The following is a 21,499-nucleotide window of genomic DNA, read 5'->3' on the forward strand; positions in this document are numbered from 1 at the left end:
TGAGTTCTAATACTTTTTTTCTAGTACTGGAAATTGGACCTAGTGGCATTCTACCACTGAGCTACATTCCTAGCACAAACCGCCCCCCACCCTTGTTTTTTTTTTTTTTTTTTAATTTGAGACAGTCTTCCTCAGTTGTGGAGGTTGGCCCGGAACTGTGATCCTCCTGCCTCAGCCTCTGGAGTAGGTAAGTTTATAGGCCTGCACCACCATATCTAGCTCCTGTTTTTAATCCTTTTGGGAACATTTCTAAGAATGGAATCTCTGGTCATATGGCAATTCCATGTTTTACTTTTGAGGAATTTCACAAGTGCCTTTGAAAAATTCACCCAAAAGTACCATATAATTAGGTGCAGTGGCCCTGCCTGTGAGAGTCTCGTAGTCTTCAGGGCTACTGTCCAACTAGCCCTTGTCAGGGTGCCCAGCCTGGGGCCAGAGGTTCCACAGATGTGAATTCTTTCCACTCTCCTAGCATCATTCCATTGAAGGGCAAGGAAAGGGGCTCAGAGAGGGGTAACTACGCCCATCACACAGCAATAAATTGGGGAACCAGACTTCAGCCAAACCTACCCAAGTCCCAAATCAGTTCTTTTGACCATTGTGCCAACAGGCAGGATGATCAGATGGGATACTATAAAGATGGCAGGATTTTCTGCTATAAAACCTACTTGAGGTCAACCAAAAAACCTGGGCTTTTCTTGCTGCTTCCCTGCACTGTCTGAAATGCTGTCTCCATCAAAGATGGAAGCTGGAGGAGGGCACCCTTCAAGTAAGATGTGGTCACATGACCACCCCCATCCATCATCTGTCATCTAGCCCCAGGGAGCCAAGGGCAAGATCAGAAAACTGAGATCATCAATACAGCTGTCCTTTAGCCCTGCTAGCTCGTATTGTGCTAGACAGTGCTTTGCTGGGGCACCTCTTCCAGGCTCACTGACCCCTGACCCAGAGTGGGGAATAGGGATCTCTGTAGGACATCTTTGCTAAAAGAGAAATGAGCTCTTGCTGAGCTGCTGGCTGGGGTTCTGACTGAGTGAGGGTGTGGGCTCTTCCTTCCTGACTTGGGGCCTAGGGCTTTGAGACCTCTTCTCAGCACTTAATCCACTGCTTCTGCAGAATCAATTATTGATGAGGGCTCTGCAGCCGTTACAATCCCAGAAGAATCTCCTGACTGCTATTTCCAGCCTAGGCAGGGAGAGGAGGGGCCTGGGTGAGATGAGCTTGTTTCTGAAGGTGTGGTCAGTGGTCCAGGCTATGACTTCCAGTGGTTAGTGGCCCAGAGCACTGTCAGGCCAAGGGTGCTTCTCACCTGTGGGGGAAGAGGGAGCCCCAGGCCTGCTTTGCCTTACCTAGACTATCCAGTCTGTGTCCTGAAGATCGGTGATGGGCAAGCTGAGTGAAAGGCCTGCCCACAGCAGCCCAGGGCCAGAGCTTTGTACCTGCTAGGGGCAGAGGTTCAGACTGATGGCTGGTGACCCTGAATGCCAGGGAGGCATCGGGAAGAGGGGGAGGAGGCCAGGTAGAATTCGCACTGCCTGGAAGGAGATGGTATGACAGCCACACTTCCCATCTGTCCATCAACTTCCCTCAGGGGAAGGCCTGACATATGGGATATGACATGGGGATGCCACAGCAGATGGCAGAGGAGCCCTGGGAACTGCTGGGAGGGGTTCCTATCTCAGGACAGTGCCCAAGCTGAGGGCTTCTTGGGTGGAGTCCAGGGCCCACCCAGATTCTCTTCTTTCCCCAAAGAGGAGGGGCCTCTTTCTGAGCTGTATGTTTCTTCTTTGGAGAGCCCTCTTCCCACAGCCCTTTTCTCATCCGTGCTGTGGACCTCTTCTATCACCAAGTGCTCTCTCTCCCAGGCTTACGAGTATCTCCAGGGGCTCAAGGCTGTGAGAATTGGACTGAGCTGCCTCTTGGTCCAGCTGGGCCTGCATAGCCCCAGAGGTCATATTCCTCCCTATACTTTAGCTCACTTGTGAGGTGGGCTGTGCTGGCATCCCCTGTGTGGGCTCTGGGAAGAATAAATGGAAGAATACAGAGGATCAGGCTGGAAAGGAAGCTCTAAGAACTTATTAATGAGTAAGAATGAATATGTGACCATGTGATTGATTGATTTGGGTACTGAAGATTGAACTCAATGTGCTTTATTACTGACCTACAATCTCCAGCTCTTTTTTTTTTTTTTTAATTTGATACAGGGTCTCACTATGTTGCTTAGGGTCTTGCTAAGTTCTTGAGGCTGGCCTTGAATTTGCAATCCTCTGCCTCACCCTTCAGAGTTGCTGGGATTAAAATCATGCACCATTGTGCCTGGCTAACCATGGCAGTTTTAACCAGTCTTCTGCCACCTCTATGTTCAGTTATCCTAGGTGACCTTAGGTCTCCTGACTTAAAATACCCTGGGACCTTCTGGAGAGAGAGGTTCATCTGGGAATGGTATCCATTCATCCTACAGGCTGAAGTGTAAAATGGAACAAGCCCTGTGGCCTCTAGCAGAGCTGGGAAGAGGATGTGGCAGCCAGGTCATAAGACTGAAGGAGACTGAGAGGGGTCTTCTCAAGTCACTGTGGAGCCTGTGTCACCATGGCTGTGGGTTTGGTGGAGGACTGCCTAACACTGTGTGGGCACAGAGAGTAGGCTGTGTGGTGGGAAGGCTCAGGTAGAGAATCCTGGGTATAGTTGGACCATGCAAATAAATCCCTTTTCCAGTTACAACTCTGGGCACTGGGGCACTAGGAACACCCGACTAGGGTATACATGTGTAAAGGATACAGAGCCTCAAGGTAAGGCCACCTGTAGTGGCATTCCTACTGGGATCAGACCCCAGTGTGTGGGGGGCAGAGGCAAAAGAGAGACCAGGAATGTAAAAATGCTCAGACTTCTCATCTGTTAGAAGGGGACAGGAAGGGATCTCTAGCAGAAGAGACAAAGAATGGAAAGATGGACAGAGGACAGATAGTGAGAAGGGAAGGTGCCAGCGGAACCAGAGAAGACAAAAAAGACATCTCTGAAGCACTTGGATATGGTCCTCATTGTGCCATCGCATCGCTGCAGGGACTGCTTGCTCAGGTTTGCAGGACCAGGTTCACAGAGACTGTCTCTGCCTCAGAAATTTACTGTTAAATATTGAGATTTTTTGGGGCTGGGGTTCTGGCTCAGTGATAGAGCACTTGCCTGGCACGCATGAGGCAACGGATTTGATCCTCAGCACCGCATAAAAGTAAATCAATAAAAGTATTGTGAAAAAATTTTAAAAATATATTGAGATTTTTATTTACTTTTTTTTTTTTTTTGGTACTTGGGATTGAACCCAGGGGGGCCTTAACCACTGAGCCACATCTCCAGCTACACCCCTCTTTTTAAAAAAAATCTTTATTTTATTTATTTATTTATATGTGGTGCTGAGGATTGAACCCAGGGCCTGGCACATGCTAGGCAAGCGCTTTACTGCTGAGCCACAATCCCAGCCCCTGCCCTCCCCCTTTTTAAAATAATTTTTAGTTGTGATGGACACAATACCTTTATTTATTTATTTTTCATGTGGTGCTGAAGATGGAACCCAGTACCTTACTCTTGCTAGGCAAGCGCCCTACCACTGAGCTACAGTCCCAGCCCACTCTCCAGCCCCCTTTAGAAATATTTTATTTATAGGTAGGGTCTTGCTGAGTTGCTTAGGGCCTCGCTAAATTGCTGAGACTGGCTTTGAATTTGTAATCCTCCTGCCTTAGCCTCCTAAACTGCTGGGATTACAGGCATATGCCACTATGCTCAGCTAAATATCGAGATGTTTGAAGAGAATGTCTTTGTATCAAAGAGAACCACCTGGACTGATTCTGAGAAGACACATTCTGTTCTGTTTTGTAGCGCTAGGGATGGAATCCAGGGCCTCATGAATGCTAGGCAAGTGCTCTCCCTGAGCTCCACCCCTGCCTGCTTGATATGGTTTGATTATCCCCTCCAGAACTCACTGTGAAGCTTAATCCCTAGTGTAACATTGTTGGGAGGTATTGCCTAATGAGAGGTGTTTAGGCCTCATGAAGTCATCTTGGCTTCTGCTGGCATGTGCTCTCTCGTCTGTCTGCCATGTTATAATGTGGCTCTTAAACTTCCCAGCCACAAGGATTATTAGCCAAATAAATTTCTATAGTTTATAATTTGCCCATCTAACCAGGCATGGTGGTGCAAGCCTATAATCCCAGTAGCTCAGGAGACTGAGGAAGGAGGATAGCAAGTTCAAGGCCAGCCTCAGCAACTTAGTGAGGACCTGAGCAACTTAGCGAGACCCTATCTCAAAATAAAAAATTAAAAGGGCTGCGGAGGTGGCTCAGTGATTAAGTGCCCCTGGGTTTAATCCCCAGTACTAATAATGATAACAATAATAATAGCAATTTGCCCAGTCTATGGTATTCAGTTGTAGCAGCACAAACACATGAAGACAACACTGTTTTAATTTCACTTCCCTGGGGAACTTAGTCTCCCATCCTCCCAGGCCAAATATTGAAATTGGAGAGACCATTACTGTCATTCAGGGTCCACAGGAACCAGCTGGCACACCAGAGTAGGAAACACAAGGTCAGTTAAATAAAGGACCATTTATGGAAGTGTGGGTATACAAGAGACATTATGCTTCTAGCTCAGGAGTTGGTAACAGTAGGACACCATATTGCCCCTTCCCCCACTGGGGCCTGAAGGGGCCAGAGGAAGAAGCTGTGGAGAAAGACAGCCCACCTAGGCCATCCACTTCCATCCTGTGAAGCTTTCTGCTGCACCCAGCAAACCTGGTCCTCCCTAAGGCACCCCCAATGTGGCATGCTCCCCTATTCCCATCAAAATACATCTAGTGGACCAGGTCAAGGGCCACAGTTCAGAGAAGGGCCCAGCAAAACTGCTTTTGGGAATCTGGAGTATGCAAAGCTTTAACTACAAGATGGTCACTGTAGCACCACTGCTTAAAGCTAAAACATGGACACAAATTGTGAGCTGATAAAATGAACTTTGATCTGTCTACACCAAAGAAAATTTAGCTGCTGAAAGAACAGGAGGCTCAGTGTGCACCTACAGTGAGAGGACTCCAGGCAGGCCATTAGGAAGGCAACCTGCCAGACAGGGAGTACAGCACAAGGTCATGCTGAGAAACAACAAACCAGCCAGCAAACATGGTTTGCACACAAGAGAACATAGCTCAGAAGGAATAGTAATAACTGTTATCCAGACTCATTTCAGGAGTGAACCAACCTGAGGTGGGGCTTTAAGTCTGTATTTCATATGCTTTGTACTGTTTTGCTTTTTTTTTTTTACAGTAAGCACACAATTTTTTCAAATGCAATTTATATAAAGAAGTGTTTATATATATATGTTTTATATATCATACATATGTAGAGAGAGAAACTGAGGAAAAGGTAATGAGGTAATGAACAGAAAAAATATGCCATTGTTCATTATAATTTTGATGTTTGGTAATTGTTATTAGTCAATTAACATTTACTGGGCACATGAGGTGTGCCAGGCACTAGAAGGGTGCTGACCAGCACAGCTGCCTACAAAATGCTCACCATCTACAGGCAGCAGACAGGGATACTGGATGTACCAGCAGAGGGCAGAGATGAGTGGCATGGGGAGGGTGGGAAAGTTAATAGCAGTGAAGAGGGTCAGGAAAGACCCCATGGAAGAGCAAAAGGAGGGGCACAGAGGAGGGCAAGTACTCTGGGCAGAGAGCTGGGGGTGTTCCTGCCTACTCTGGGTTTGCAAGAGGAAATGGTGGAGTCAGAAACATGCCAGACTCTGGACAGTCTCTTGAGTCCTCTATAGATGAGTAGTGGTCAGATCACAAAAGTCCTGCAGATATACGGCCAATGGGAGAGAGAGAGGCAGGAAGGCAACGGTGGTCACCATGAGTGCCAGAGCAGGGCAGAATAAAGTTCAGGGGATAAGAAGTGAGTTATCCAAGGAGTGGCCATGAAGTCCTTCATCTCACAGTATGGCAAAGGAAATTCATCCTCTAGATGGGCCAGACGTGTGAGCAGCTTGTTCTGTCCATTGTTGCCCAATGACCTGGAGGGCAGGACCATGGGGATCTCAGAGGTACTAGGGAGGAACCTGAGAGACTTTCTTGTCCATTGCCTTTGAGAGGAGCAGGGCTGCCCAAGGAACCCGGAAGTCTGTGGCAGAGGGACAGTGCACAGTGAGGCCTGGAGTTCCAAGGCCTGGAACTTCATGTCCCATTGATAATAGAAAACTCCCTGGTAGGATGGCAAGTAGGTTTTCTCCTTGACAAATTCTGGTCACCTGGAACATTGTAATGAGAAGGATTCTGAAGCCACATCTAAGATCTTTGGAAAGAGTGCCAGGGTTGACTGCTGATGTGGGCCATGGGTGAAAGATGTATGACAATGCAGGAGTGTCCTGAGCTTGTAGCCCTGAGGCTTCTCAAGGCCACAGATGACATTCTGATGACCCTAAAGGTGAGACTGCCCATTTAAGGAGCTCACTGAAATACCCACAGTCAGGCATGATGCCCCTTGGTAGGCAGTGTGGAGTGCTCTGGCAGTCAGTGGCTCCTGATCTGCCAGAAAAACGGCTGATCCTTGGGAATGCAAGCCCTCTACACCTAGAGGGGAGACATACTGCAGAGTTCAAGCTCCACGTCACCTCTCCATCGTCACAGGAGCTGCTGCCCATGCACCCAAGGAGTGGAGGCCTCTGATGCTTGCCCAAGCTAACAGCAGCTCAGGCTGGAGGGCCTCTTGTTCTCCTGGGTCTCCAGTGAGCTCCCCTCCATTCCTGTAGAGAGGAAAAGTAAGTTGGTATCATTCAAGCATCCTGCAGCCAACACTGGGCAGGGGCCACACCCACTCTGTCAGTGGGTACCCTGACCTTTATCTCCTAGGCCTATTGTTTGAAGCTTGGGGCAAGAGGCCTAGGGGCACTCTGGGTGGTGGAACAGAGTGGGCAAAGGCAGAGACTAGGAGAACCAAAGCAGAGCCCTAGGAGGCTGTCTGGAGGTCAGGAAGGATGACACAGAAGGTGTCTGAGTTGGAAAGCAGGATTAGGGAGGCTGCAGGTCTGAGACTGGAGCAACAGCCCAGAGAAGAGGGTCCAAAGAAGACAATGGAGGGCCATAAGTTAAGGAAACGGGTGATGGGAGGAGAGTGGATATAGATTTTTGGCCTTCAGCCTGCTCCCCAATCATGTTTAGTCATGGCTGTACGTACGGATGAGGTCTCCATCGCCAACCTGGGGCCGAGTGCCATTTCTCTTCTCCAGATCCTGCAGTACTGACTGCTCAAATGCTAAGGCAGCGACACGGCTGAAGAATGCCTTCACGTTCTCTCCTGAGGGCCCACAAGATAACTGTGTGACCCCAGCTGACCCCCAAATGTATTTGAGCATCCAAATACAGGATAGCCCACCCTCATGCCAGCACATGGCCCTTTCTGAGTACCTCTGACAGTAATAGTGACTACCTGAACACAGTCCCACCACCCATCTGGGAACTCACAGTGCTGGGGGCAAGGCCCCCCAGCTGGCTTCAGCCCTATCTTCCCACCTGGCTCCAGCCCCCATCCCTGACCCAGCTGCCTGCCTAGGCTACTTCCTCAGACCTCTAAGCCTTCATTCCCTAGCATCTACGCTTCTAATCAATTGCTATTGAGCACCTGCTATGGGCCAGGTGCTGGCACAGGCAGAGTTCAGGACAAACCTGTGACTGCTCTCCTGTAACTTTCCACATGCTGCTGGCTCTCAGTATGGAGCCTTTGTGTGTACTCTTCCAGGTAGAGGCAACTGCCCATCAGGAAGCAGACTACGCTCCAGCACCCAATAGGAACACTGCCTTTGTGCAGTTCACAACCTACATAACAGCACAGGGCCGTCTGGCTTGGTCTATAGTGAGGTCTCAGTGAACCTGAGGTTACCCTGATAAAGGAGGGTGGGTCTTCACAGGGCAGAAGGGACACTGTTGGGATGCAACAGAGGGCACCAGGCACAGGTACTTCCAAGCATTTATGGTGGGCCAATGATGGTTCTTCCACCCTTGGCTCTCACTCAGTCTGGGGCCAGATGTCCATTGTCTCTGCTTGGCCAGGGCAAGGACTATTGGGCCCAAATCCTAAGTCCTGAAAGCCTCTGCAGTCTACTATATGCCAGGCACTGCATGCTCTTTCATTCAATCTCCCCAGAAACCTGCTTTCAAAGTTTGTTCTTTGCTTAGAGGAGGATTTCCTAATTTTTCTTCAATAAATACATATGGCTTTTATAATGTAAATCATGTTATTTCATTAAAAATAAAATGAGATGGATGGCATCACTCTGCTTCTCAGCTAAGGAGATTTAAGGCCAGGAGATGTTGGGCATCTTGCCTGGTTCTGGGGGACCCAGCATGGCCAGGGTCAGACCACCTATGGATAGCCATGGGGGCTGTGTTGAAAAACATGCCAGTAAGGCAAGGGCCAGAGGTTGCTATTCCTCTCACCCACGATAGGGGCCTCCCAGTGTCCTTCCAGAGAGGAAGAGACTCCTCTCAGGCAATGGAAATTGCTGTCAGTCACCAGTACAGCTGTGCCGTGATACTAGCATGGTCAGAGATGCAAAAGAAAAGGCAAGAATCTCTGTGACACAGCAAGTCCTGCAGAACTGGCCCCACAACAGCCCACACTCCCCCCATGATGATGGCCTCTTGTCCTACTCACCAGTCTTGGATGACACTGACCAGTACTCAGCCTGCATCTCATTGGCCAGGTGCACAGCCTCCAGTTCAGTTTGTTCACATGCTGCTACTGACTGGAAGAAGCAGTATTCACTGACCCAGTGTCCTGGCCCTTCTATAGGGATGCCCCTAAGGGTAGGCAGCGGTTCCCTTTCATTGTGCCACCTCCCTCCCCAGGTCACCTAGGGAAGGTGAGGCAACCCCAGTGCAGAGATGCTGTTTGCCCAGGGATGACACCTCAGTGGTATGAGCACGCTGAATAGGCAAATATGAGTGCCAGTTGTCCCTCTCTTAGGAAACAGCACAGGGAACTTGAGTTCCCCTGACTTTTAGCTCCAATGCCTGCAGTCTTTGAATTCCAGGGCTTTTTATGTCAGTGCCACCCCCACTCCTCAAACTTGAGCTGAATGTGTAGGAATTTTCCTGAGGGCCACCCAGGCCTCCAGCTCTGCTCTGCTTACCAGAAGGTCCTTTTTGGTTCCCACGAGGAAGATGAAGCAGGAGCCTGCCTCATTCTCCCTTAGTGCATCCTCCAGCCACTGCCTGGAATGCACAGAGGGAAGACAGCCTGAGATGCCACCCACCCATCCATGTCTTGAGGACCAGAGGACAAGGTCAAGACTTGACTCCTCCCCAGGACTGGAAGCACTAAGATGGAAGGTTCAGGGAGGGTGCTTTGGCCCACACTGGCTTAGTGGGGATGCTGGTCCTATAGACAGAAAGACTTTTGTAGGACCAGAGGGGATTGGCAATACAAAAGCACTAGTCACAGGGAGATGAAGAGCCCATCCTCATCCTCTGAGACCTTGGGTGGGTCCTGCACTTTATCAACTGGAATGCATTCCTGCCTCCCTCACATGCTTTGGAGGTTTTTGGATGTGAATGCCTCCAGACAAATGAAGGGTGAGGGGGCTTTAGTTCCTGGCAGATGCAGGATGGCCTCCTGGAATTGGTGACATTGCCCATGTTTCTTCTAAGACAACAAGTACCAAATTCATGTTCCTTCAAGACAGGGCTGGCTCTGAAATTATCAGGGCCTAGGGAAAAGGGAACAGAGAGGACTCCTCATTCAGAAATGATTAGAACACTCAAGATGTGATAGCAGAGTGGCAGAGCATTTTTGGGGGAGTGGGGTGTTGGGACTGAACTCATGGTCTCATGCATGTTAGTCAAGTGCTCTCCCACTGAGTCACATCTCCAGCCTGACAGCAGGGTATTAAAGCAAATGTGGGTCTTTTGGAGCAAGAGCTGTGGTGCAATTGCATTGGTTATATACCCCTGAGTAGCAGATGAGGACAGATCTTGAGGGATAAAAAGGCAACTGAACAATAGGTGGCCTATGGGCAATTGGTTCTGACAAATGAGCCTGGTCACTTAAATCCATTTTGGGGGTCCCTAGTGGCCAGGTTTAGGGAGTTCTTCTAGGCAGGTTCCTGAACTTAGGTGGCCTGAAGGATTCACAGAGTCCAGGATTACTTGCCTGGTATGCTCCAGAGTCTGTACATCAGTGAGGTCAAAGGCTGTGATGATCACTAGACACATAGGGAAAAGCCAATAGCCAATCAGTAACAAGTGAAGCCAACAAAGTATGAAAAAGGGGCTCCCCTCAGACACATCTACAGAACCCAAGGAACTGCCAACATAGCTTCTGGCTCTGAACCCCAAAGTAGAGGCTGGGGAGGAAATTCCCTATGGCTTCCCTCTAGGATCTGCCCTCCTGCTACCTATACCCAGCAGCACAGTCTCAGGGAGGAATCCAAGGAGGTAGGATGAGGAGACAGGAGCATGTGGCCTTGGCAACAGATACCCTCTGCCACTTATGGAGAAGGGAGCCTGGGCAAGAGTCTTAATGGTTGAGAGCCTCAGTTTCCCCATCTGTAAAATGGTCAGAATGATACCTCTAGCTCTCAGGGATGCTGTGAGGGCAAATAAGGGCAGCTATTTTGAAAACTATTAGTTTAGAGCCTGGTCACAGTTTCAACCTATGGCTATGATGATAATTAGCAACAACCAGCTCAATGGAAACAACTTCTAGGGAGTCAGATGAGCAGAAAACTGGGATGTGCAACCCTGTTGTCAGCTCATCTTGTCACTGGTACTCCCTTAGGCCCATGGTGTTGAGGTGGTTCCTGAGGGGAAGCCCACGTGGAGGACATTCCAGGCAAATATCTGTTCTCTACTACCCACCCCTTGGGATGTGAGCAAGCTGAACAGAGGATACCTCTGCACTTTGGCTGATGGCTGATGGCCCTCCTAAGGCAGAGAGGAATAGAGAAATGGAGGACATTGATGATGGGGATAATGGCAGCCCAGCTGCTGATTGCAGAGCTGTGCCAGGTGTCTCACATCTCTAGCCCCAGGGAGGCAGCATCCCTCAAGGAAAAGAGATCTGGGAGGTAAAGTTTACTAGAGGCCACAGTCAACATCGCCAAACTATAGCTCTAATCCTAGGTGAGTTGCTTATGATTTGCTTCTGTTTTTGCTTCTTTCAAACCTGAGTGAAACATCTGAATTCTTTCACCACTACTGAGTAGGCCTAATTGTGACTTATACTTTGAGTCTGGTTTGGTATCCTTTTGACAATTCTTATACCTCCCACTGAAATCCACTTCTATCTTTTTCCTGGGAAGCTAAGGTTGGCATGAAAAGCTTATGCTGCTGCCTCTGCTGAGCCCTACCAATGCTGCTGACCCCTACTTAGGACCTTCCATTCCTGTCAAGGTCTCCCTTTCATTCTTCTTCTTTGGCATAGCCTTCTCCTAACAAGGCAGGACAAGTCTCTCTCTCTACCTACCACAGAGTCTGATGCTACCCTCTTTTCTGGGACCCCTGGACAAAAACATCCTTTCCTGAGCTGAAAACTGGAACTGAGACAGCCAGCACTCACCATCACAGGCTCCCTAAAAAAAGCATCATTGCCAAAGCTAGCCAAGGCCCTGCCTTGAAGGCAGCTTCCTCACTCCCAAGCACTGGCTGGAGTGTTTTCTCAGTGGCCTGTGCAAAGAACCTAGGTTTCCTGCTATTAAGCACAGCAGGGAGCCCCATGCTGCACATGGCTGAGGGCTCCACCCTTGTAACATTACTTACCCTGGGCACCTCGGTAATAGGCAGATGCAATGCACTTGAACTTCTCCTGTCCGGCTGTGTCCCAGCTGTGCAGTGAGGAAAGAGAAAGGAAAATGGTAGCAGGTTAAGCAATTATAGTAATCTGACCCTCCAGGCCAGTAGTATCATGGAGGGAGACCCAAGGACCTGCACCAGTTGTGTCAACAGTGTGGGCTACAGAAAGGGCTTATATGAGCCAACTATCCCTGCCACCAGATCCTGATGATCCCTCCAGCGAAGAATTCTCACCGGATTCACAGTGCTACTGGGGAGAGCATGGCCTTAGCAGTTCCACTGCCCAGATGAATGGAGTTACAGCTCAGTCTCTTCTGATTGTGACATTCAAAAGGAACATATGTCATTGGATTAGATAAAGAGGAATGAAGGGAAGGGAGGGGGGCTGGGAATAGGAAAGACAGTAGAATGAATCAGACATAACTTTCCTATGTTTACATATGAATACATGACTAGTGTAACTCCACATAATGTACAACCACAAGAATGGGATCCTAATTAGAATAAGTTGTACTCCATATATGTAATAATATGTCAAAAAGAACAAATAAAATAAATTAATTAATTTAGAAAAAAAAGGAACATATGCTCTATAGTGTGGTGTGGCTTACTCCCTGTGAATGGTGCTGGGTTCCAGGCCAGGCCTTCAGCCATGGCCCTCTGCCACTTGCTCATGTGTGACTGGGGCACTGCTTCACCTTCCAGACTGTAGTTACCAGGTATGTCTAACAGGGATGTGATTTGTATCCCCTGGGTAACTCTGATCAATTATCCCTCTGGCTCTTTAAAGTAACACATTGAAATGGACTTAGAAGATGAGCCACAATAAATTAATGCTATTTACCATAGGCATGATATAGAAGTTCGGGAGGCACATGCTGAGATCTATTTGCCCTGGTTTAGAACAAGGCAGGTGGTCAATATGCAGGGATAAGCCTGAAATTCAACACTGAATCCTTTTTTTTTTTTTTTTTTTGGTACTAGTGATTGATCCCAGGGACACTTAACCAATGAGCCTCATCCCCAGTCCCTTTTTATATTTCCTTATGAGACAGGGTCTCACTAAATTGCTGAGGCTGTATTTGTACTTGTGATCCTCCTGCTTCAGCTTCCTGAGCCACTGGAATTACAGGCATATGCTACCATACCCAGCTCCCAATACCTTTTTAAAGCCAACTTATCAAAATTTAACTTTTCTCAGTGAATTGAAAAGTAAAATAAACCACAGACATGACATCAATGATCTAAAAGTTTTTTTCAAGTGATCCAGCATGATGCAGACTTTTTGGCTATCTTCTTTCATTTCTGGAGAAGATTCTGGTTGGGGAGTTGGGGTTTGACTTAGAGATAGGGCCAGCTAGGTGGCTGGTAACAACCTCAATGTAAGAGAGGCTGCAGTAGGACAGTAACGCTGTTTTGTTCTGGCAACTTTAATTAGATATAGCCTGTTGCTATAATGAGAAACCAGCCACTAGTCACTCTCTGCATGGCTCCATGTGGGACACCTGGCTCTTTGTCCTTCTCACCTTTTTAGATCCCTCAGTCTTACTGCCCTGATTTTCACAGCCTCTTTTGCTCTGGATTGACTCTGTACTGTCCCTTGGACACGATGTGATATCATCTGGCTCTAGGATAGCACTAGGACACTGCCTCAATAAGCTGGGAGCTGACATTCACAGGATCTGCAGGTCTAGCCTAGAGAGGGCACAGAGGATTGGGGGATGAAGCAAGATAGGAAGAAAGGGAAGGGGACCACGACAGGCCTGGTTAATGCCAACGGGCAAGAAGAAAACAGTGGCCATCATGCAGGAGAGCAGGGAAGAGAGAGGGGCTGCTCAGGATACTGCGGGGGCCTGGAGCCTGAACAAGGTCTGTGGCATCTTTCAGGTGCCAGAGGAGTGAAAGGCAAGGTCCAGAGAATGTACCACTTTGGGCCAAGGTAAGCCTGGGTAGACCCTGGGCTGTTGTGAGAGAAAGTAAAGGGAGGAGTTGAAACTAGTAGGCCACAGAGAAGCAGAGGCATGGGGTTAGGCAGGAAAGGAGACAGACAGAAATAGAAGGAAAGAGTAGCAGGGGGAGCAGAAGTTACTTGAGGGAAATGTATGAGGAGGAAGATGAGCACATCAGACCTGAGAGAGAGGTGTGGACAGTGTAGCCTCTGCCAGAACCCTCTTTGTCCAAGCCTGCACACAGGGACAGGATTTGGTCCCATTTTATTGCTGCATACAGAGGCTTATCAATGCTACCTTACTTTCTGTGGAATCACAGGAGGTCCAGATTGGGGAAGGGCTTGCTAGAGTCTAGGAGCAGGACCAGACTTAGCAAGAGCAGAAGGCAATCAGGGGAGGTTGGAGATGGGTGGGAAAGTCAGGCTGTGAAGACCTTCCCCAGATCTGATCACCAACACAGAACAACTCCTGGGACTGAGGATCTGGGAACTCAGGGAGCTGTAAAACCCGATTTCTCTCAACCACTCCAGGTTCTGCTTGTCCAGATGGGTCCTTGCTGAGCACCATGGGGTACAAATGAGAACGAGTTGGCCAACATTTTCCCCAGGCACCTCCTGAAAGTCCACACATAAGTCATGTGAGAATCAGCACCCACAACAGCAACTTACATCTGGAGGCTGTAGGGAATCCCAGCAATCTCAAAGCGTTCAATTTCAAAGTCTACCCCAATGGTAGCCTTGTAGTCTCGGTCAAAAACATTCTTGCAAAACCTGTTGGAGGCAATAAAGCTATCAGAGAAGTATCTTCACAGAAATGGGCATGGAAGCTTTGCTCTTGATAGTGACACTACGTCTGGAGGCAAATAAAGTACAATGATGGGAACTGATAAAGAAGGGACCATCTGCAGAGGTTGCAGACAAACAAGTGTGTTAGCTCTCTGTCACTAAACAATCACCTGAAATAATCAACTTAGGGGAAAGGTTCATTTGGGCTCAGTTTTAGAGCTTTCAGTTCATGATATCAGCCTCTCTGTTTGGGCCTGTGGCAAGGCAGCATATCATGGCAGCAGCATGTGGTGGAGCAAAACCACTCGCCTCATGGCTGGGAAGGGAAAGAGAGAAGGAAGAAGGGGTGGGGGTCCCATTATCCCCACTAAGGCCATGCTCCCAATAATCTAGAGACCCTTAAATATTCTACCACCTTCCAGTAGTACCATAGGTGGGGGAGCAAGCTTTTAACACATGGGGACAATTATTTAAACTGTGGCAACAGAGCAGCCAATAAGAACAAGGTAGGGGAAGAGGGGCTATGGCAGCCTCAAAGGCAAACACTGTAAATTAGAACAGTGAGAGAAACTAAGGGTTTATTCTCAGGGACGGCAGTGAAAGGGTTAGCCCAGGGTCCTAACAGTGTGAATAATCCCAGGCTCCTGGATTGCCCTACTGTCTGTCAACCTCATCATCTCCCCAGTTTCTTGACCCTTCCCCACCTGGCTCCCACCAGACTGAGGCTAGTTCTCAGCAGCCACACAGTCCCCACTGTGATAATGTGGGCCTCCCAAATAAAAGGTGACAACCTGGGAAGTGTGGTCAACCTGACTGGGTAGGAAGGAGATGACATGGCCTTACCTGTGGATGAGACTGGTCTTTCCCACATAGAGGTCACCAACAACCACCACCTTGGAGAGTTTGAGCCTGGGACAAATATGTCTGTGTCACCCTTGAGCATGGTTTCAAGAGTGTCTTCAACACACACAACTCTTTCCTTCCCTGAGTTCTCTGCAGTGAGTCACCCCTCAATTCTGAATTTAGCATGGGCCACACTGCCGAGCCTTTTGTTCTCCCTCCCTGATCTTCAAAGGGAAGAGTGGGAAAGCCTACATTTGTTTTGGAAACTCTGCTTACCCTAGGGATGTACCCTTGACCCCTCTTAGCCAAAATCACTGTCTTGAGAATTAGAAATGGGCATGAGGAGAGGCTGAGTCATAGGCTAAGGGGGCAGAGGTGGGAGTACAAGTGGGGCTATGGTAACCAGTAATGATGGGTACCTCTAATTGGGGGATGGCAGGGTGCCACACTGAGGATGCAGACATGGGGCCCAAGAGTGGGGAGACACCGACACAAGGGGTGGGTTGCAGCTTCTGTTTCCTGCTATGTACCCTCTGGGAATGTGTACCTACATGGACTAAGCTCACTATAAGCAGATAATCCCTGACCAGGAACCATTGTCACCTACTCACCTGGAGATGTGTGCAAGACTCAAACAGGCCAAGAGGTACGCCATGAAGAGAACTCAGGGTGTGCACATCTGAGCTGTGGCTTGAGGCAAATTTGCTATGAAGTTGTTGGGCTCCTTAGGGACACTGCTTATTGAGAGCAGCCACACCCTTACTATATATGTGTATATGTCCTGTAATCTGGGAAGCAGCATATTTGGGACTGTTGACAACACTTTCTTTCTGTAGCTCATTCTAAAGGATATCAATGGCTGAAGAAACCAACCCAGGGAAACATCAAATAGGCACTTCCCATGCTTGTAGACTGCAAGAGAGCACCTCTGTGTTACCTGGTGGCCTGACCTACAATTCAATTTACCACATCTGGTGAGGGTAGGGACTGTGTCTACCCTGCTTCCAGGAAGCCCTCTTCTTCTGGAATAGGCTGACCCTGACTCCATTATTCAAACTGAGAAGTAAAGATATTACCAGTATTATGGCAGGTACCCTCAGTACCTTTTTCTCCCTACCTCTGGTGTGGTCATGAGGGGTCAGGGATTCAGAACATGACTCTCACCCCATGAGCATGGCATGGCCCCTTTGACCATTCTGACTTTGTGCAATTCTGGGGAACTCTGAGCTGGGCTCTCTTTTGGCCTCACTATATCTGTGAGCACAGCCAACTCCCTGAGCAGACTGTGAGCAGGCCCCTATACCTGTTATTTAAAAGAGAGAACAACTGCAAAATCCTGTGCCAGTAGTGATAAGTACTATTGAGATAGGAACATAAGAGGCATATCCCTGGCCCTTGTGGGATAGCTCTAGTGAGGAATACAAACAGGCAAAACAGCCCTTAGATAAGTTCTTGGGCTTCAAGAATTCACAGGAAGGGCACCCCACTCAGCGGCTTAGGATGAGGGACAGTGGGAGCAGAGGATCAGATTAGGCTTCCAAAGGAACTGTCACAGAAAACCAAAGAGGAAGGGGAGGCAACAAGAGTAAGAAAGATGTTTCAGCCAGGTACGGGGTGCACACCTGTAATCCCAGTGGCTCAGGAGGCTGAGGCAAGAGGATCACAAGCTCAATACCAGCCTCAGAAACTCAGCGAATCCCTAAGCAACTTAGCAAGACTGTGTCTCAAAAAATAAAAAGGGCTGGAGATGTGGCATAGTGGTTAAGAGCCCCTGGGATTAATCCCCAGTAGGAAGGAAGGAAGGAAGGAAGGAAGGAAGGAAGGAAGGAAAGAAGGAAGGAAGAAAGATGTTATAGACAGTGGAAATGAACCTGTGTTGAGACCTCAGGAGGAAAAATCACCTGCATGAGATTCCGAGAAAAGGAAATGGCAATGTGTGTCAAGTAAAGCCAGACAAGAAATCCAGTACTGGACTGTGTCAGTCTAGTCCATGTGTTTTCTTTGTTCATTTTTAAATTCACACTTGCATTTGTTCCTTCTGGTCATCTCTCCCAACACCTCACATCCCACAGGCTCACCCAACAGTCCCCGTGTTCCTGCGCTGGCAGGCTGCGCTGACTTGCCCGTGGAAGTGCTCCTTGAGCTGCAGGCAGGCATCAGGTGTGTACCACTACAAAGAGACAAACAGACAAATACACAGACAGGCACACCATCCTGCAAAGCTACAACAGCCCTGTCACCTGAGCTGGGCATTGTGGGTTTACCTACTTCCCAGTGCTCCCCCTGAGCCTTGAGCCTGGCAGCCTCATTGGCTTTCCCTATTTCCTGTCATATCATAGGCTGCAAAGTAGCCAATTTTAGTGAGCCGATTTTAGAGACAGGGTAACTGAGGCACAGAGTAAAGGGTAGCACTATGTGGACCCAATACAACCTGACTGGGAATTCCTCAGGTTTGAAGTGCTGTGGCCCTGAGGTACAGGATAGGCTTGGCCAGCAATGGCCTATGATCCTAACTACTGTAGGCAGAAGGAGAACAGATGCCCCAGGTTGCCTCCCTAGGGTGGGGCATCCTGGAACCAAAAGTAGCTGGGTTGAATCCCTGCTCTGCCACTCCGGGCTGTGTGATGTCATGCAAACTTCTCTACCTCTCTGAGCCTCATTGTCTTGATCAATATGTACTTCCTCCCATGAAACTTGGACTGTTTTGTGCCAATCATATTTCCCTTCCTTTCAGTTCATGAAATACCAGTCTCCACCATCCCTAGTTACCACTGTCAAGCTCCATAGAGGAAGCAATGGCCCAAGCTTTGTTGCAATGGAAAACCCAGCAGAACTGTCCAAGGTCTGTGAGTGTGTGGAGAACAAACTTATTGGGGAAGGTGAATAAGGCGGGAGAAGGAATAGCTGCAGACCCCAAACACCCAGAGCCTACAGGTTGGCACAGATTCCAAAATATACAAAAGGCCATTTGGTGGCTTGTACCAAGCCACACTCAAACACCGATCAACTGATGGCAGAGTTTTAATCTTCCAGAAATATTTTCTGTCATGTATTAACAAACACAGACACTGTTTCTCTCTCTCTCTCTCTCTCTCTCTCTCTCTCTCTCTCGTGGTATGATGGATTGAATCCAGGGCCTCACACATGCTATGCAAGTGCTCTACCACTGAGTGACACCCCCAGTCACTGGAATGCTATTGTGGTAACAGTAACAATAATGAGAACAACAACAACCATTCCAACATGAGATGTTCATCCTTATGTAACAGTGGCTCCAAATTGTGTAACTTGCCTATGGTCACACATTTAATGAAGAAATCAGCATTCACACCTAGAACTGTCTGATTTATAACCTTCAGCCACACTGCAGCTCCCTGTCACCACTAGTCTGCCTTGGGCAAGTCAATACTCAGTTTTCCAGCTGCTCAAGAAGAAAGATCTCCTGGATTCACCTGCTTGATTTCTGGGGGTGACGGTAAGTTGAGGAAATCCGGGCATGGCCTCAGGGTCAGGAGGGCAATGTAGACAAAAAGCACTGGCCTAATGACTCTCTACCTTAGGAAAGTTGGTGATGATGCGGTCCCGGCTCACAGGGGGCCCCAAAGGCATCAGAGAAGACCTCATTCTTCCAGAGTCCTGTGGACTCAAACAGAGGAAAGAGAGTGTTAAATAAAATTTATAGGAGCCCATCATTTTGGATTAGCCTCCTTGCACTAGGCCTCAGCAGATCAGACCAAACCAGAATGTAGTCACTTGTGTTAGGTGCCACGTGATCAAACTGAACTCTGAAACAATCAGTTGTCAAAAACAAAACAAAAAAGCAAACAACAACAACAACAACAAAATCACCATGAGATTCATAGCAATTAATCCAAAGGGGCCCAGTTTACCTGAGTCAGGATGATATGGAAGTCCCTCCATTTTAACCTTGGTAACTTGAAACTAATCTGTTTTTTGTCCTGTTTCTGCTTTCTTCAGTACTTTTCTGCCTATTAAACTAACCTCTAATCCACTGGCTATGGTGGTACAGGCCTCTAGTACCAGCCTGGAGGCTAAAGTGGGACGATTATTTGAGCTCAGAAGTTTGAAACCAGCCTGGGCAACATGGAGAAACTGTCTCAAAACAAAAAGAGGGGAAACAAACAAACAAATTCTCCTGCTTAGCTCATCAGAACACTCATTCTATTTTATAGAAAGATGTGTTGCTGGATTCTAGGATCATTTGCAAATAACACCAATTAAGATCTTTAAATTTGGCTAGGTGCAATGGTGTATGACTATAATCCCAGGAACTGGGGAGGCTGAGACAGGAGGATCCCAAGTTCAAAACCAGCCTCAACAATTTAGCAAAGCCCTAAGAAACTTAGTAGGACCCTGTTTCAAAATTTAAAGAAATAAAAATAAAAAGGGCTTGGGATTGCGACTCAGTGGTTGAACCCTCCTGGGTTTTCAAAAAGAAAAAGAAAAAGAACCAAAACTTTAAATTTGTAATTTTCATCTTGACAAGAATTAGGGAGTCATGCAAATCCCCAAAGATGTATACCTAGGAGTTTCTGCCTAACTTTTCATCAGTTTTAAAACCAGATCTAAACCACCTTCTGTAAGGAATATGGGGAAAAGGCCAATGGGGCATAAGAAGTCAGGGCATCTCTTTCAATCTGCAGGCAGCACAGTGTGAGGGACTCAGGCCTGCTGGACTCTGCCTGGGAATCAGAAAACATGGGTCTCTTCTTGACAGGTGTCTAAGCAGGAGAGGCTCTTTCGCTGAGCTTAACTCTCTGGGGTGAGGCATTGCACAAAAGCCAGGATGAGGATCACAGCTCAGGTAATGAAAGCAGAGTAGGGAGAGTCCCCTGCTCCCAGTCTTAAAAGGATGAAGGCTGACTGGTCTGGGGATTTTTATGTTTCAGGCCTTTTTCCAGAAAGTCCTCATCCCACCCAGAGTCTGGTCCCTCAAAGCCTACTCAACGCCCTCCACATCATTTTCCGGTCTGGGGCTCCCTCTTCTCTGTAGGGTGGCCCTGACCAAGGTCAGTCTGTTGTTCTTCATTTAACCGCGCTCCCCTTCAGGACCAGAATGGGCCTGGCCCCAGGCCAAAGGCTGGCAGACCGCGTATAAGTTCTGGGAGTAGGAAGCAGGCGGGGGAAACCCTGAGACCTTGCGACCCTAGCCTCTGGAACGTGCCCTCACCGAGACCGAGGAGAGCCGACTTACCCAGAGAGCCTGCGAAGGTTCGGAGGTCGGCGTGGCCTGGTAGCGCAGCGCGCGCCCCCCGCCCCGTGATCACCACGGCAACAGGGGCAACGCGAGGTTGGCGAGGGTCGGACGAATCCCGGACGTCGGGGGTGGGGTCTGGGCGGAGCTGATATTGGAAAGAGTCCCGCTCACAGGCAGAACGGGCGATCACCATAGCAACAAGAGTCTCCCGGGGTCTGGGCCAGTCAGCCGAGAAAAGACTTCCGGACGCGGCCTAAGCGTCAGAGATCACCAAGGCAACCAGGGCGGAAACAGGATAGGCGGGCGACGGGCGGGACCAGGGAGTCCAGTGGGTGGAGCCGGAGCTCTATGGGGAGGAGGCCTGGATTGGGATTGACTTCAGAAAGAGGTTTGCGCGCGCTGCTCCCTCTGGCAATCATCTCAACAGGGAGGAGTAGTAGTAATCATGGGATTCATGGGATTAGAACTCTTGCTGTATTATGGGATTTGTTCGGAGTTCAAGCACCCTGATGGTTGTTGCCTGATGTCTGCCATCTTCTGACCTAACTGTATAGTTCTGAATCCGACGCTGTCTGAAAATCACATGCATGTCTGGCTTCCAGAGCACATGCTACAAAATGAATTTCTTTGATAAATGGGTGTTTAAAAGCTGGCTGGAGCCGGGCGCAGTGGTGCACGCCTCTCATCCCAGCGACTCAGAGGCTGAGGCAGGAGGATTGCAGGTTTGGGGTCAGCCTCAACAGAGTCTTTAAGCAACTTAATGAGGCCTGTCTCAAAAATAAATATAAAAAGAGCTGCGGGTGTTGTTCAATGGTAAACTACCCCTGGGTTCAATCCCCACTACAAAAAGAAAAAAATAAGGAAAAGTTGACTA

The 21,499-nt window shown here is 48.5% G+C and overlaps 1 protein-coding gene across 4 annotated transcripts; it reads right to left on the reverse strand.

Moving 5' to 3' along the window:
- Nucleotides 1–5,275: 5,275 nt before the first annotated feature.
- Rab36 (RAB36, member RAS oncogene family) lies at nt 5,276–20,882 on the reverse strand. Of its 4 annotated transcripts, none has more exons than XM_058571800.1 (11): nt 20,623–20,882; nt 18,963–19,043; nt 17,486–17,577; nt 15,408–15,473; nt 14,448–14,549; nt 11,798–11,862; nt 10,187–10,242; nt 9,172–9,249; nt 8,694–8,784; nt 7,218–7,337; nt 5,276–6,786 (listed from the first exon to the last, which is right to left on the reverse strand). In XM_058571800.1, exons 2-11 carry the CDS (start codon nt 19,029–19,031, stop codon nt 6,722–6,724), a joined length of 804 nt encoding a protein of 267 aa, XP_058427783.1. In that variant the 5' UTR covers nt 19,032–19,043; nt 20,623–20,882; the 3' UTR covers nt 5,276–6,721. The 4 variants fall into 4 exon arrangements, with proteins under 4 accessions (XP_058427783.1, XP_058427784.1, XP_058427781.1 ...); XM_058571801.1 differs by having other exon boundaries at nt 18,963–19,050; XM_058571798.1 differs by lacking the exon at nt 20,623–20,882 and having other exon boundaries at nt 18,963–20,610.
- Between the last annotated feature and the right edge of the window lie 617 nt (nt 20,883–21,499).

The sequence above is a fragment of the Marmota monax genome, unplaced genomic scaffold (assembly GCF_021218885.2).
Source record: "Marmota monax isolate L192 unplaced genomic scaffold, Marmota_monax_Labrador192_F-V1.1 WCK01_AAM20220418_F8-fsc00157, whole genome shotgun sequence".
In the NCBI taxonomy this organism is placed as follows: Eukaryota; Metazoa; Chordata; class Mammalia; order Rodentia; family Sciuridae; genus Marmota; species Marmota monax.

Bases quoted from the DNA above. Each gene is read 5' to 3' on its own strand.
- Rab36 (XM_058571798.1), bottom strand. From the start codon at position 19,100: ATGATGGGCTCCTATAAATTTTATTTAACACTCTCTTTCCTCTGTTTG. The intron at 10,243-11,797 runs GTAAGTAATGTT...CTATGTGTCTAG, and splicing joins CTATTACCGAGGTGCCCAGG to TGATCATCACAGCCTTTGAC. The intron at 9,250-10,186 runs GTAATCCTGGAC...CATTCCAGGCAG, and splicing joins CTCTGGAGCATACCAGGCAA to TGGCTGGAGGATGCACTAAG.